Source organism: Cynoglossus semilaevis, unplaced genomic scaffold (assembly GCF_000523025.1).
Source record: "Cynoglossus semilaevis isolate Cse_v1.0 unplaced genomic scaffold, Cse_v1.0 scaffold1033, whole genome shotgun sequence".
NCBI lineage: Eukaryota > Metazoa > Chordata > Actinopteri > Pleuronectiformes > Cynoglossidae > Cynoglossus > Cynoglossus semilaevis.
In genome coordinates, this window is record NW_007585109.1 from 235124 (window position 1) to 251743 (window position 16620).

A 16620-nucleotide genomic window follows, 5' to 3' on the forward strand; every position below is an offset into this window, starting at 1 on the left:
TGAGGGCTGGTTGTTTTGAGTGTGACGGAACACTGGCAGGTCACAACCTCTGTGTGTTGCTCTTGTGTGGTAAAGACCAGTCAACCTTTCAAGTGCCACGGCATTATCTTTCTCTCACCCTCTTCTGTGTCAAACCAAGCAGTAAATCAGATGCGGGATGCAGGCTGAGGGATTAAGAGTAAAAGGTGATCATTCCTGGAATTCCTTCATGTGCTTGAATGAGTTCACCCAGAAGAAGAGCTGCTGGGAGAGAAGAGAAGTAAACAGCTGAGAGAACAGAGGGTTAGTGGGATTTCTTATAACGTGAGAACGATCAGCAGAGTTGAACACATTTTCTCAGAGTGATCAATTTCACTGCTGCAAAAAAAGTGGAATTACAAGTCTAATGTTTTGCTCCGGTGTTGGTGCCTTTGTCTTTCTTAAATGACGAAGAACTATGCTGCCCCCTAGCTGTTAAAATGAAAACAACACAATGATTGATGTTTTTTTGTGTGTTTTTTTTGGCCGAGCGGGTCAGAAATAGAAAAGAGTTGTTGTTATTAAAATAGTTTTGCACTCTCTTTTTTGGATGTATAAAATAAATATTGAAGAAATGAGGAGGAAAGATGTTTCTGAAGCAGCTGAAACTCGAGGGTTAAATTTATTGCTGCATTTGATGTTACATCATAATAACCCGATACTGGGGAAAACCAGTACCGCTGTTAGAGACAGCGGAGACTCCAGTACTAGTACGTGCAAGGAGCCGTACCACGAATCAAGACCAGAGGTGACTGACGGGTCATGATGTGGTTTCTATTCCATGATTCTGATTGAAAAAAGGAAGAAAGCAGGAGGAAGGAATTGAAGCCAATGATTTATTTACGTTTGAGCGAAACTTGACTAATTTACTTATTCAAACATAAGTAAATTAATTATTATTCTAACAAAGAACGTCTTTTGTTTGCAGATAACAGCTGAGTGTTATATAACTACAAAGCTTACTTCAATAATGATTGGTGTATTTGACCAAGTCATTGAGTCCAAGACTTCAGATCCGTGGTGAGTCCAGAAAAAGAGGTTTGTCCCTCTCAGTTTAGACCTTCGACCTTAAGTCTTCCATTAACATGGGTTATCTTGTGGCGCCCTCTGTGGAAAGAAACAAAGATCACCAATCTCCTCAATCCAACGAAACGTGATAGTGTGGGAATAATAACATACCATATTTCTGTATATTGTACCTTGAATAAAAAACAAGACACACTGAGTAGAAGTACTCCTCATATTAGTTCTTGCAGAACATTTTCTAAATGGCATTCTTAGAGTTTAGGCCTGTTCTTCTCTACAGTAATCTCCCAGTCTGGAAATAAAGTTTCGGAAACTTAAACAAGTTTGACTGTGTATCTGTAGTCACCAAACTACTTTTTTCAGAACGGTTACATTCCTCTTTGCCCTTTGTCAGTTGTTATTGTTGCGCAACAAACCTGCTCAGTGCTTCTTTAGTGAGGTGCTTTAGAAACACTCAGAGGTGAGTCGGGACACAGATACTGCACTGATTGTCTGTCATTTTATCACCACAGGCAGGTTTGTCTGTCAACAGCACAAGTGGCTTCTTCCTGTCCTTTAAACACAGGTCAGGTGAAATTCCAAAGATGAGGAACAGTGTTCGTTGTTGTCTTCAACATTCATCCAATGTCTAGGTATATATATATATATATATAAATACAAGATTATATGGACCTATTGAACCACATATTTGTTTGGTTTTTTTAGTTTTTTTGAGTGAAGTTCAAAAGTTGAAAAATAATTAATTGTTGTGAGTTTTGTAAATAAAAACAAAAACAAACAACCCATTCGGGTATGGTATACAATTTGATATGAATATTTGTTATATTTGTTTGGTTTGCTTAAGATGTAGACAGAGGGATATTAACAAATTACAGCTAATAATTAGATAATTAATAATGAAAAATAGCCATAATGGCACAAAACTAAGATGAAATGATGATGAAAAAATAAATTATCATAACACATTTTATGTAATAAAAATATGGTAGACAAAAATCTACAAAAGCGTAGAAAAAAGACTGATTGTATAAATAACTAATTTTTCTGCAAAGATTCAGAATTTCCAACAATTGCCCTTCATCAAGGGCAAAGAGAAATCCTGCTTTAAGAGAAATTATGGAGAAGAAACCTGTTTAAGAGACTGCTTTTTATTATGGCGCAGATCAATGAATATGTTGGACAGTCTGTAGACAGTCATTACAGACGTTTTTCTAATACAATACGATGAGCCCATTTATATAAAACATATGACATTTATTTTAAATTCTGTTTGATTTAGTCCTTTTTAGTCTTGATTGTTTCCAGTTAATGCAGCCGTGAACTCAAAGTGACTGTGGCGTTGGGAGCCTCTGAACGTTAGCTTGACAAAACGTGAACAACACAGTCTGATATGGAACAAGTCCACCTAATGTCCTGAGCTTAAATATGTATTCAATTCTTGACACATGGGTTGTGACGTGAATTTCTTCTTGATATTGGATTTTGCTCCAGGTCTGGCCTGGGTGACTCATCTACTGTAGGAGCAAAGAAAAAGCATTTGTTTGATGAAGGGCTACTCATTAACTACAGACAGCCTGTAAAAATACCTTTGACATTGTTCTGAGGGGTTTCTCTTTTCATATCTGCTGAAGAGTTTTTGACATTGCAGCAAAGAGCGGCTCTGGCTGAGAAACTTGAAAAGACTCTCCCCACTCAGGAAACCTGAGCCCCTCCACTCAACTCTCTCTCTCCCTGCTCTGAGACTCTGGTTTCTACGAAGAGGGAGTGACTGCAACCCATTCATGTCAGGAATGTGATCTGGTCGTCATCATGGCTGTCTGTCAGCATTTCTGACAGCCCCAGTGAGTACCAACTGTAGCATTTGTGGGACAGAAGGTGAAAAAACAAGAAAAACATTGAAGTTTATGTTTTTTTCTTTCTGTCCATTGATCGATATCCACTATCAACATCATCAATAATTTACAGGTTCTTGTAACTGCTGCAGCATGTGAGACGCCTCCTGCTGCTGCAGCATGAACACGGCTCCGCCTGTAATGAACTGTAACAACAGCAGTGTGACTGAGAGTACACATTTCAAACAGCACTCGAATGTACACAAATAAGAGGATGTTGGCAATACTTGTAAAAACACTAAAAACTCCAACAATATGGTGTGTGCTTTCATAAATCAATATAATGCTAATTGTTTGTTTAGCTTTCATTTCAACAAACATTTAATTTTTTTTGGGGGGGGGGGTTATAGCTGTGTTAGTCATTTTTATCAATCAACTTGGTTTCCTTTTAACAGAACTTCAGAGAATGGTTATTGACAATGTTTATATTAAACATGGAACTAATATTGGCCACAACTATTGTGGCTAAATTCAAAAACCTCCTTTGCTAACATTGCTTTTTCCTAGCTAACCCTTAGCTAACTTGATAGGTTTCATTTTCTTATGGTTGAATTTAGTTTAGTCTTTATGGCTATTTTACCAAACCTCTTGTACATTCTTTACTGTGTTAGCTAATTTATCGTTGCTTTTAGTGCATTAGTTTGAGCTTCTGACTGAAGTAGATTATCATAAAACTGTTTTAGCTTCCTTTTAAGCATTTATTCAATCTGTAATTTTGGTTTGGCTTTGGTTGGTGTGTAATAAATAAACACTTTTAAAATAGTGTGTTTTACATGGCAAAAGAAGCCTCGACACTTTACTCTACTAGTTAATATTATTTATACTTTAGGAGGTTCTTTTAGGGTTGTAATATTGATACTGAAACTGTGCTGGGCCTAAACAGGAAGTCCCTGCAGTGTGAACGGTAGCTCCTCCTGGAAGCCACTCCTGCTGATGATAAGTGTTGCACCTGTCCTGGCGTAGGTTGAGAGGACCCGCCCTGTCAAAGAGCTACAAACCAGAGAGGCAGGTGAAATGTGGACCAACAGGTCTGATGAGTAAAGTGAGAGACGGAGACAGAGTCAGAGGGAGCTGCAGAGATGTGGCTGAGTGACTGTCAAGCCTGTCAGTCTGGTGAATGTGACAGCAGCCAGTGAGGGATGAGAACAATGACAAATCTATGCTTGTGTTGCTGACTGTGGGACTGGATCACACCTGGTCACTTCCCTGACACCGAGAGGCCACCTCAGGACCCTGGGCTCCAGCAGCAGCTCCTGCACCACAGCGGAAATTCCCTTTCTGTTCCCCCGGCTGGAGCTGGGGACAGATGGTCGCTCCCAGACTTTGAGCTGAACTCAGGAAGGAGAGTGAGAGGAAGGGTGGGAGGAGGGCCAAAGAGGGAGAGGAAGAGAAGTGAGGAGTGGACACGAGAGGAGAAATGCTTCGCTACGGATCAGGACGAAACGTTTCCACCACCACCACCACAACAGAGGACTCTGCGGAGTCTTTAAGTGAGGTAAGATCTTCCAGAGAAGACACTGCAGCTCTGTCTCTGTCTCTCTGCTGCTTCTGCTTGTGTTTTGAAAACAGCCTAGTGTCCCCCTCCCCTCCTCTGTTTGTACCCTGCTGCTTTTACTCTCCCACCCTGCAGCCACTTGTTTCTTGTCTGAGATAAATGTTCCTAACCCCATGTTATGTTTTCATCCTGTTCCCTGATGTTGTGAAGGTTGATGTTTTTGGGTTGTGACCAGAACTGAACGGTCTGTCATGTTTATTTGGACAGATTAAACAGTCCTGGGAACTTGCATGTCCTTCCCATTGTTTGCTAATGATGACAGTACAGTCAAGTTTAGCAGAAGATTACAATGTGTTGGAAAACTATAAAATACAACTTAATTGAAGTCCTGCTTTAACTGGAGCTCATTTAAATATAACAGTGAACGTGTCATTTACATCTGCTTTGGTTGTACAAACAGGATTCAGTACTCCACTGGGTTCTGTCGAATACAGAAGTGATTTTCATGTAGACCAAATAAATTGTTCTTATTGATATGGTTTGTTTGTTTGTTTGTTTGTTTGTTTGTTTGTTTGTTTGTTTGTTTGTTTGTTTGTTTGTTTGTTTGTTTGTTTGTTTGTTTGTTTGTTTGTTTGTTTGTTTGTTTGTTTGTTTGTTTGTTTGTTTGTTTGTTTGTTTGTTTGTTTGTTTGTTTGTTTGTTTGTTTGTTTGTTTGTTTGTTTGTTTGTTTGTTTGTTTGTTTGTTTGTTTGTTTGTTTGTTTGTTTGTTTGTTTGTTTGTTTGTTTGTTTGTTTGTTTGTTTGTTTGTTTGTTTGTTTGTTTGTTTGTTTGTTTGTTTGTTTGTTTGTTTGTTTGTTGTCCTCAGAGGAGAATCAGGCGCCTCAGGTTGACTCTACACGCTGGAGACAATGGAAACAATGAGCCAAAAACAGCAAACTCAGAAACAGTGAGTCCTTTTTTCCACTTTCAACAATTAACCAAAGCTGCATCCTGCCATTGAATGTTGTTGGGAACCTGTAGATGTTTGCAGACAAGCCAGTGGTCTGTAACTGGAAATAAAACTATTGTTAGTTAGTTGTGGTTGAAAACACATGGTCATCTTCACACCACAGATGTGGAAACACTGGATTGTTATTCTTTTTTATATCAAAGGAAAACGGCGGATCGTCCAAGGTTTGGTCCACTTACATAATCCTGGCAGGAGGGTGTGTACATGTGATAGTGCACACTCAGCTGGAGCACATTTACTTCAAAGCTCAGCCATGGCTGTGTGCTGTCAGTCTCTCGTACACAATTGTAGAACATCAGAAACACCTGCAGTTCAGCAACATTCTCAAACACAGGAAATGTGAGAAAAACACACAGCTAGCTTTTTAACACGGCGTTAGTGTGAGAAGGCTAACTGTGAGAGTACGCTGCAGGGCTGCTTGTGTGTTTGCTGTAGGTGGCTCTGCTCCATCTTTGTTTGTGTTGAGGATCTGTCATCCACTGGCTGATGCCAAAGTTTCACCGCGAGGCTGAAAGAACTGGATATTTGACTTATTGTTGGCTCTGAGGAGCTGTTTGGTCTGTGTAATTAGAACAGTGCCATGGTTTATATGAACCTTGGCCATGGAGGACGGTGTTCATCAAGTTATCACACACACTCGACCGATAGCACACTGATGTAATCTAAATGAGTTTCACCATTTCACTGCTGAAACTGATGACAGGAGAGTAACACTGGAGAGTTACACACAGCCGTGCTACATGGAGACGTGTACTTCAGTGTGTATTCAGTGTCAGCGTCAGAAGCTTAGCAGGGTCTTGAAATATCTGAGCCATTCAGTACTATTTTATCTTCCATTCATCTCCCAGACTGTATTTATATATATATGATACGACCCAAGAAATATTCAGCCAAATTAATGTTTGTTTGTTTTTTCAGTCAGCTGAGAATGTTGTTTTTGTCAGTACAATACAGGCCTTTCCTTAGTTTACTTTAAGAAATGGTCTTCTCTACAGAGGCGGCCATGTTGGAACATGATGATTTCTCACTGGACCACAGTCAACAATCAAACACCTTTGTGTTTTATTAACAAAAAAAAATGGTTCAAAGTGTCCTATTCTGGACTGAACAGGAAAACCCAAATGTAATATCACCACTAGATGTTGCTAAATCCTGTGTAGTGTACAGTTCTGTTAAAGCACTAAAAGAATTTGGAATCCACTGTCTGGCTGAAACGAAGAGTGAAGCAGCAGGTTTGACAATAGAGGATTAAATAAATATGGTGGCCTTTGTTGAAAATGTCAACAGATTAGACAAGTTGTCCTCAAGGAACCTTTGAAATGACTTTCTTAACAAGTTTGGAAATAAGAAAAAAAGCCGGTGTCAGCAAAGCTGAGCAAGGACAAACAAACAGTCATGGATTTTCATTATCTGTTCATTTCAGTATACACTCATTCATGCCTGTTGTTTTGTGTTTATGAAAACCCTCTTCACCGGAGTTGGGGGTCAGACAGTGTATTTCTGCTCTGCCTCGGTGGGTTGTGACATCACGTGAGGTATTCAGAGTCACTGTGTTACAGTGGATGTTGATAGTTGCTCAACAGTGATGAGGGTTCAGGCCAGTCAACAGCAGACTTCTTAACTAGGGTGGAGTGCAGAAGGAGAAGAACAGGAGGTGGTCTCTGAGTAGACAGTAATCTCTCACTGCAGAGGACTTTCATTCAGGACCACTCCCACTCCTCGTCGTCCCTCGTTCTCATCAACAATAACACATTTACAATCAGACAAAAGTAAGTTTCACTGCAGATTATTTACATATAAACAGGCAGGTGATCGGCCAGCGTGTCACTGTACTTCCACTCACTGAAGGCTTGTGTTTATACACAGCAGTAGATGATTCAACCTTGGTGTGTTTATCAAACTGTTTAATCAGGGAGTGAATGTTAATTACACTTTATCAAACTATTGAAACTACCAGTTTGATCCTGAGATCGACCTCAAAGAACTTATTTCAAAACAACAAAACAGTTTTGATCTCCTATAAGCAACACTTGAAATTCATTTAATTATCCTGAGTTTTTATGTCCGACGTCTGACTGTTGAGTTTAATTAGTACTTCTACCTGAATCAATGTAATTAAACACTGATGTCATTAATACTTTAATGACCAAGTAATGAAATCAGTAATCTAAAAGACCTCTGGGTGGATCCCTGCTGGGAAATGATGATGTTTCTGTGGGGACTTTGCATTTCTTCCTCACCGTCCAAAAACATGCAGGATGAGCTTAATCCTCCTCACTGTCCAAAAACATGCAGGATGAGCTTAATGTTCAGTCTGAATTGACCATAAATATGAGTATGAGTCTAAATGTCTGAATAATAATAATAATAATAATAATAATTATTATTATAATAATCCTTAAGTGAGTGATATATGTACTATATACAGTATGTAAGCCTTAATAGCCTCAGTGTGTTGGGAGATCCTCAACAGCCACATGGAACTCCACTGGATTTGTTTAATCCAACATAAGGCTAGGGCATTTGTTTGGATGTTTCTGTGATTATAGGAAGAGAACAGGCTGAGACACAGCGTTGATTAAGGAAAAGGAACTACAACTGATACATCCTCACTCAGAGACAACCACAGATAGAAAGTTGGTTGAAGGGTGTGTTCTGCAACCTGAAACATTTCCGACAAACCCAACCAGTGAGCATGGCCTAGATGAGGTGAAACTAAACTGCACGTTGATACGCACTCTCACGCCGATGGCCACGCAGATGTACACGTTTGTTCACCTGCGGTGTTGAATGTCGTCTCTACAATAGCTGGAAGTCTAATCAAAGCGACAGCAGTTCAGACAAGAGAGAGAGAGAGAGAGCTGAGAGGGTCTTTGTGTTGCTGTTGGAAACGAGGAGCGAAACCAAGCAGTTGCGTTCCTCACAGTGCAGACTACAAACAGATCACAGAGGAACGGAGTTCAGATACCCTGACAATTATTGGATCATGTTCACTTAACTCACGTTGTCAATGACATCCTTGAATAGGTCATGACCTTGAGTAATACAAAGGAAGCCCTTGTGCTCTTTCAAACAGAACGACCTGACAGCAGCTGGTGTCACTAACCACAGGTTAAACATCTGTAAATATTGTTACTCTGACTCTCACGGGAACAGCAGCAGTGTCATCACCACATTAGCATGGCTGCTCTTCCCTCTCCCATCGACTGGAATTCATGTCTTTGTAGCAGTGGGCCTTCAGCATTTCTCAGCAGCGTGACTTCTGCAGATGAAGTAGTGCAGAAATGTGAGGCTCAGCTTTTCCACAAGACAACACTGGCGTCTTTGTTCTGCCTTCTCCTCATTCTTATCTCTGTGAGATGTGGAGGCTGCCGCCTCTGTCTTTGGGTAAAAGCTCAGAATATTTTGTTTGAGCAGACACTTTTAAACTTGAAGGATTGATTAAAGAGATACAAAGATAAATATCTATCTGTTTATCCTTTTTATTTATCTGTCAGGGAGGCTACAGATAAGCATGCCACAAAGTTGAAGTAGCGCCAGTCACGGTGTCAGAGTTAAAGATTTAAATTCATTATTATGGGTAAAAATTGTAAAAGCTCTGCTGGCACCACACTCTCCTCGAGCTGTTTTTCTTTGGTCAAAACTAGCTATATTATCTATTCATTTACTGTTGCTTTAATTCACAATACACACACACGTTATTTGTAGTCACATCTCAACACCCACCATGTGTTTGTGGATATAACTTCCAATCAAAGGCCAGACCAGGCCCACCCAGCACAAAACAGTAATTAACTGAACGGAACTGTAGACTGATTAGTATTTTTTTTCAGGACAATTAAGTTTTGAAAACAACTCTTGACATGTTCCACAAACCGCCCTAAAGCTGCACAGTGACATGACAGAAGTCCACCAACATTAGGAAGAATCAATTTAAATATACTTTTGTATATTTTTCTTGGCATTTTTCCATATTCATTATTCCATTATTTGGATTAGTCACAAATAAGAACCTGGTGGCTTTGTATTTGTATTTACAGCAATATACAGTAATTTAATAATAATAATAATAATAATAATAATAATAATGACTCCACAGGTACTCTGGGAATATTTAGATTCAATATGTCAAAAGTAATCTTCTATTTCCTTGTGTGTGTAAACATGCTTGGAAATAAACACAGATTCTGTTTCTGATTCTAATTTAATTTTTTGATTTCAACATTTTTTCCCCTAAAACATCTATAAAAACAAGTTTTTATACTGTACGGACATACTGTATATAAACCTAGTATCCACAGTGGAACCCCTGCTTGTGTACTGCGAAGTCACAAATAATGACTTCAGAGCAGTGTTCAATATTGGTTAATGGAGTTGATGTTGATGTTTCCTCTGCAGGCTGACAGAGACAAAGATGTCAGCGGAGCGTGGAAGAAGAAGAATGGGCTGATCCAAAGGCAGAGGCCAGCTGGCAGCGAGTCACCCCAGCAGGTAGACAGCAGCATCCAGTACATGAATAATAGGCGTGACACTGCGATACACGTGTGTCACTGACATCCCTCTGTAAAACATGACTCTGTGCGTGCACATGCTGGGCCGTCATTAATAATGTCCTCATAGATATTCAGTAGGGACAGATGCTGGTGGGTAACTGTAACAAAAGTCCTTATCTCCAGTGTATCTGCTCCTAAATATTCATCCACAGCGCTTCTAGAGGATTCTGTGAAAATGATGAACAGACAAAATAAGTTTCGCCAGACCATCAATTTTCTGCGTCCTGGTGCCCAAATTTAATTTTGGGTGTGCGATCTGTCTTTGTCACCCGAATTCTGTATATATGGTAAAAACTGGAGATTTAGTTCACGTGTTTTATTTATTTATTCAACAAATTTATGTTATAGGACAGAATAATAAATCGGGATGACAGTATTTGTCATGGCCACGTTATATTTAGTTCCATCAAACTTTGTTGAAATGATTTATATAAAACCAGTGGTTTTTTAAAGCCACTTAAAAAAATGGTCATATGCTAGAAAACACACAAAATAGGCCAAAAATAAAGTTAAAAAAAAGCTATAACTAAATGATAAGCCCTGAAAATATTAACTGAGGAAATTCAGAAAACTCTACCACAATTTATTCTTTTTTGGCAAAATACAATTAGTCAAAAGATGAAACAAAACTCCAACTAGAGCAGCAGTAGCTTAATGAAATTATATAAAATTATATCTGAACTTATTTCAAATATTTATGAACTATTTAAAAGGAACAGTCAGTGTTTTATCCTCCCAACCGCTAAGAAACAAATGTAAAACAGAAGTTTGCTTCTCAAACTCACTTTTCTTCCTGCAGTAAAACTGAATTATTAACTGACAGAATCTCTTAGCTACAGTCAGGCATATAAACTGTGCCATGACTACAATTGTGCTGTGCATCTTTTTTCAGTAGACTGTCTGTTAACGCTACAATAGAGAGAAACAGCAGCAGCTCATACAGGGTTTCAGAAACTTGACACCTTCCATACGCTGCTCTTTTTCTCGCTGCCTCTTACCAACCTCCTGTTTCCAGCTCAGCAGCAGCAGTGCTGGAAATCCCTGATCAGGTGCACATATGAAGGCATGCGCAGCCACATGTAAACGGGTGCAAGTGTTCATGTTTGAACATACATGCCTTCACAAAAACACACGAACACGGGCAGCCTCAGCACGACCCCGTACAGAAACCTGACCGCTGTGATCCTGTCTCCCTCAGCTCCACAAAGACTCGACCAATGGGGTGCCAGAGTCCTCGTCAGAGCACCATGGGCCCAAAGTGTACGGTGTGGTGCAGAGGAAGGTCTCGGACAGACAGCAGGAGGTGATGGCACGGGAATGGACGGTCAATCACCTTCAAGATGAGATGAGGTACATCAGGGAGGTGAGTGGAGACAAACACCAGCACAGACGGGACATCAGTGTTTCACCACTGCGTGGACGACAGACGTGTGTGTTTCTGTTGACCTCTTTGTGCAGGTAAGGGATTCCTTGGAGAAGGTGAGGGAGAGGATGTACGGGCAGTTTGGAGGAATGCAGCAATCAGTGCAGAGGCTCTCACACGAACTCAGGGTAATGAATAATTCAGCCTCTTAATATACATACATAAGTCCATCATCATCAAAGTCCACCTGATGGAGCTTAGAGTCGTTGTGAAATAGCAGTTCCCCATGTTTTTTATTTTTTTACACAGACCTCTAATGCTCATCGGAGGAGTCTGGAGTCAGAGGTGAGGGTCAGGACAGCAGCCATGGACAGCTTTGATCAGATGAACAGCTCCCTCATATCTGCCAACATCAGCCTGCAGGTGACACATCAACATAGCTCAGCCTGTGAGAAGCTTTAGTGTGACAGCCAGAAAATACAGAAATGGTTTGATAGGTAAAAAAAAGATTCCCTCGCAGAAATCCCTGCTGGAGAACTGTCAGGACAGGATGGACTCCAGAGACAGTGTGAAGAACCTGCGAAGCAACTATGAGAAAACACAAGAAAAACTCCGAGACAAAGAGAGGGAGCTGGCTGCTGCAGAGGCTGAGAACCAGACTTTGAGACTTCAGGTCAGTTCCAGTACACACTCATAAATTCACACAGACCCACATTTGTTCATGATGACTGCAACATGACTGGAAAAACTGGCTCTGGTCTAATTATGCAGTTATGTGTTAAACAAGACGCATCAGCAGGTTCACACTTAAAGGTGGAATATGACTGTAATTTAAGAACATGTGCGTAAACATTAAGAACATTAGCTTTATATTGGAGCCCTGCAGGGGGAGCTATAAATCCAGTTTGTGTGTTCTGGTTCATAGGTTGATTGCATTGCTGTCATTCTGTTTATATCAATCACACACCAAAGCTTGTGGCACAATTTCACAGAATAAAACAATGTACTGTAGTACTACACAGATAGTACATGTATTCGGCTGTACCCAGCATTTTCACACCAGATCTTATCACTGCAGCATTACGGCACATCTGCTGCATCTGCGTCTTCTCCAGCTGCTTTACCAATCAGCAGAATTCACTTCTTACTTTTACTGTGCTCTCTGTCCAGGTGGAATCTTCGCGGGAGGCCAACGCCAAGGCGCTGCAGGAACTCTCTGAAAAGTTGCAGAAGGAGTATGAAGAAAAACTGCAAGAGGAACAGCAGAAACACAGAGAGGAGATTGAAAAACTGCAGGTCTTAGTTTTACACTGACTCAGATCAAATGTGATCCCAGTAATTAAAACACAAACCAACAAAGTGTCTCATACCATCACCTGGTACTTCATAGTCATGTCATAAATTCTGGATTGGCAAAAATGTAGGACGTTTGCCTGACATATGCCACGTTACATCTAAACCTGAACAAATGTATGAGTTTGCCTGACGTATGCCACGTTACATCTAAACCTGAACATTTTGTCCTGACGCAGGCCCAACTAGACGAGTACATCAGACGCCTGGAGGAAGCAGAGAGGAGCATCAGCACAGCAGAGGCCCAGATCAGTGAGAGGGACCAGAGGATCGTTGAACTGGAACGCCTCCTGGACTGTATGGGGAAGGTGAGTCTTCACATTTGTTTGTCCTTCTGCATCAACAAAGAGATTATGTCCATGTAAAATGATGTAGTCAAGCCATGGTACAATTGTGGATTTGGCATCATGTCAACAGGAAAAAGGTGACCTTCAAAAGAAACTTCAGGAATGTGAGCAGCGTTTGCGACTGCTGGAGTTGACGGACACAACAGATGCTGTTGTCACTAAAAGGTAAAATTTCCGCTGAGCCAATGCTTATCTTTGTTCTTCACACCAACAGAGATTTTCTTTTCTTTTATCAGGTGACTTCCTTTTGCACAGATGACAGATGACAGATGACATTTTGACAAATATTCTACATTGTAAAATTACATTACTAGACTCTATTTTCATACAAAAAAAGTGTGAGACTGAATAATATGAAAGACTGTTAAAAATTGAACATCATGTCAGTATTGTCACTGAGACTGGGTGAGCCACTAGATAAGGACATGTGATTTACAGCTGACCTCACAGCTCACACATCAAAACACACACATGGTCTCAACAATGGTCTCATCCTCCAGCACAGAAATTCAAATAATATATATATCTGTATGAGACTGACTGATGTGCTGTCTGTGTTTAGGACCAAACAGCTTCAAAGCGAAGCAGGTGATCTCCGCGAGAGAATCAAACATTTGAACGATATGGTTTTCTGCCAGCAGAGGAAAGTCAAAGGAATGATCGAGGAGGTGAGAGGAGTTGGTTTATCTGTGTGTGTCATCTCTTCCACCTTGTGTTTTGACAATAGGTGTGGATGAAAACCTCAGCAGTGTACACAGGGAAGATTCAACTTCAGGATACGGAATTCAGGAATAACATTGTTGTGTTTACGGCAAGAATCCCTCTCCCTACTGTTTAGAGCACAGGTGTCAAACACAAGGGCCGCGGGCCAATTCTGGCCCTCCACAGAGTTTTATGTTGCCCACCTGACTTTAACATGCATATGGTTGTTTTAAAATAAATGTCTACAGTAAAGATTTAGAGAGTAGAGATTTTAATGATTACTGGATGGATTAAATGCAGTAATCTGATTGTGTGGATAATATGGACATGTTGAGTAATATACAGTTATAATTCTCCATACATAGCTTACATTTACTATAAACTACTCTCCCATATTGAAGCAGCTTGGCCTTACCAACCAACAACATTTGACTAATCCAGTTTTGAATTGAGAAACCCCTGTTTTGGTATTTTGAGTCAGTGGAATATTCTTCTTCATATGAGTAACATTACTATTATTTTGCTTGATGTTATATTTTGATAATATTTTGAATTACATTTTTTTTTATTGTGGAAAAAGCAGTCTGGTCAAATTTAATATTTCTGGTTGTCTTTTGTTTTGTATTTGTCAAGGTTCAATCTCTGAGAGCTCAGGTGGCCCAGAAAGACATGTTCATCTCAGAGCTCCTCGACAGAATTGCGATTGTGGAGTGTGAGGTAAGACAAATGATAGGCTACTTTTTTGAGTATATTTTTGTATTTTTGGTGTGGTGTGGTTATCTGCTGCAACTCTAAAGAGCAACCTGTCCTCATCTTTACACAATGCTTGTGTGGTTTTGTTATGGTACCTATCAGGCCTCTGTCACACCAGACGGGACTGTAATCTATTGCATGTATCTGATCTGACAGTGTTGTTTCCTCTTTTCCTTTTCCTAGAATAATGAATTAGAAGACAAGCTCAAGTATTTTATGTCCTCACAGAATAGGCCGCAAGAGATTTTGGAAACCAGGGAAATCAGCATAGGTTGCGATCTGCCTCACAGGTAAAACACAAAGCTGGAGAGACTCATAGTATCATATAGTAACACTAGCTTGTTGTTGTTTCTCCCACTGACGTCTTACTGTGCATCTGCAGATATGAATTACTGAGTTATGATGTTGACGCACCTCATCTTCATCCCTTGCAACTGTCACCATCTGTTCAGCCAATAATTCCAAAGAAACCTTCATCGCCATCACAGTCTTCATCATCCACCTTACTTCTGTCAATTGCACAACCTTTTCCGCCATCACAATCTCTATCGTCCACCAATCCTCTGTCACCAACTCAATCTCTGTCTCCTGCACAAATACTGCCGTCCACCCAGCCTCTGCCATCCAACAATCCTCCTACATCCAACCACCCTATGTCATCCACTCTGCCGCCGTTGTCGCCCATACAGTCTTTATCACCCACGCCGTCTTTATCGCCTACACAATCTCTGTCACCCACATTATCTATGTCACCCACACCTATGTCACCCACATTATCTATGTCGCCCACACCTCTGTCACCCACACTGTGCCTATCACCTCCACAGCCTCTGTCACCCACACAAACTCTGCCCTTCACTCAAACTTCACCTCATTCATCTCCCATTCAGTTCCCGTCCCGGTATCTGTCATTGCCCACCCAACCAAGGACTTTCAGGCCTGGTAACCCTCCACCCAGCAGGTTGGAGTCCAGCTTACTCAGGTACACTCCTATTCAATACAGTCGCCTCCTGCAGTCCAACTCCTCACCATTAAACACATCATTCTCTTACACCCCCCCATCTGCACCTGAGCATTCTGCAAACCTGGTCCAGACTGGAGTAGATGAAGTGGATTCAGGACCAAACACCTCTGTAAACTCAAACCTGGAGGAATCGGCTTCATTCTCATCACTTTATCTGCCCAGATCTAGAGCACCTCAGGTTTCTACGCCATTTATGAAGTTAATGGAAACGACAGCGCAGATAAACATAGACGATTCATCTGAGTAGTATTAAAGTAAGACAAACGTTACTACTGCTGTACAACAGCACCCTCTACAGTTACATGTGTCTTAAATCTCTCGAACTCAAAGCCTGTCTTTTACCAGGTGATGCAGGTGTGTTTCCGTTCAATGAACTGAAACCTTCAGGTTCTATCTTTTATAACACAAAAAATATGTGAAAGGAAATTAATATATCGATACAATATCATCGGTTCTTTTCTGCTATGATTTTTCTGAAAAGGATCATGTGTGTAAAAATTGCATTTACGTTATTTTGTAAATAATGTATCAAAGGATTCTATTTGTTTTGTCTTCAGCGAATGTAGCTGAAGACACCACCATGCTCAATGAGCTATAATGTGTATGGGGATACTATGCGTGTATCATTTTTATTTGATTTGTACAAATGAAATGGAAATTATTTTGTTATTTTCACATTATGTATATAATATTTATTGAGATTATTTGTGCCTTGTTTGGTGAACAGCATAATATCCGACACTGGTGGTGGAATTCAATCTCCCTCAATTGACGACATGGTAACAGAATTCACTGGCATTTCTGTGCTAATGACTCAAACTTCCTTAACTTTAAACCTATTAACATGAATAAGGTAACTGCCATTCCTGAGCCACTGGCACTAGTATTATCCAGCTGTCGTCTGTGCTGCCACAAATGTGATTAAAAAATACTTTATATTAACGTGCCTTTTACTTTAAATTTACATATCAAACTACAAATGATGCAAAGAGGCCATTAAATGTTGGCTAATAAAGACTATACTGGAAATATTCTGACTGTGTCTTCTGTGTATGTGTGTGTATTATATATGTGTGTGTGTGTGT

At 40.3% G+C, this 16620-nt stretch overlaps 1 protein-coding gene across 5 annotated transcripts; it reads left to right on the forward strand.

Annotated features, from left to right (window-relative positions):
* The first annotated feature begins 2638 nt into the window (after window positions 1-2638).
* Window positions 2639-16564, forward strand: myzap (myocardial zonula adherens protein). 5 transcript variants are annotated; one of them, XM_017030676.2, is made up of 15 exons: window positions 2639-2885; window positions 3820-4431; window positions 5297-5377; window positions 9839-9931; window positions 11192-11356; window positions 11452-11544; window positions 11666-11779; window positions 11865-12029; window positions 12527-12652; window positions 12889-13017; window positions 13127-13221; window positions 13619-13724; window positions 14392-14475; window positions 14740-14801; window positions 14894-16564. In XM_017030676.2, exons 2-15 carry the CDS (start codon window positions 4354-4356, stop codon window positions 15780-15782), a joined length of 2280 nt encoding a protein of 759 aa, XP_016886165.1. In that variant the 5' UTR covers window positions 2639-2885; window positions 3820-4353; the 3' UTR covers window positions 15783-16564. The 5 variants fall into 5 exon arrangements, with proteins under 5 accessions (XP_016886165.1, XP_024909292.1, XP_016886163.1 ...); XM_025053524.1 differs by having other exon boundaries at window positions 2640-2885; window positions 3010-4431; window positions 14695-14801; XM_017030674.2 differs by having other exon boundaries at window positions 2640-2885; window positions 14695-14801.
* The last annotated feature ends 56 nt before the right edge of the window (window positions 16565-16620 follow it).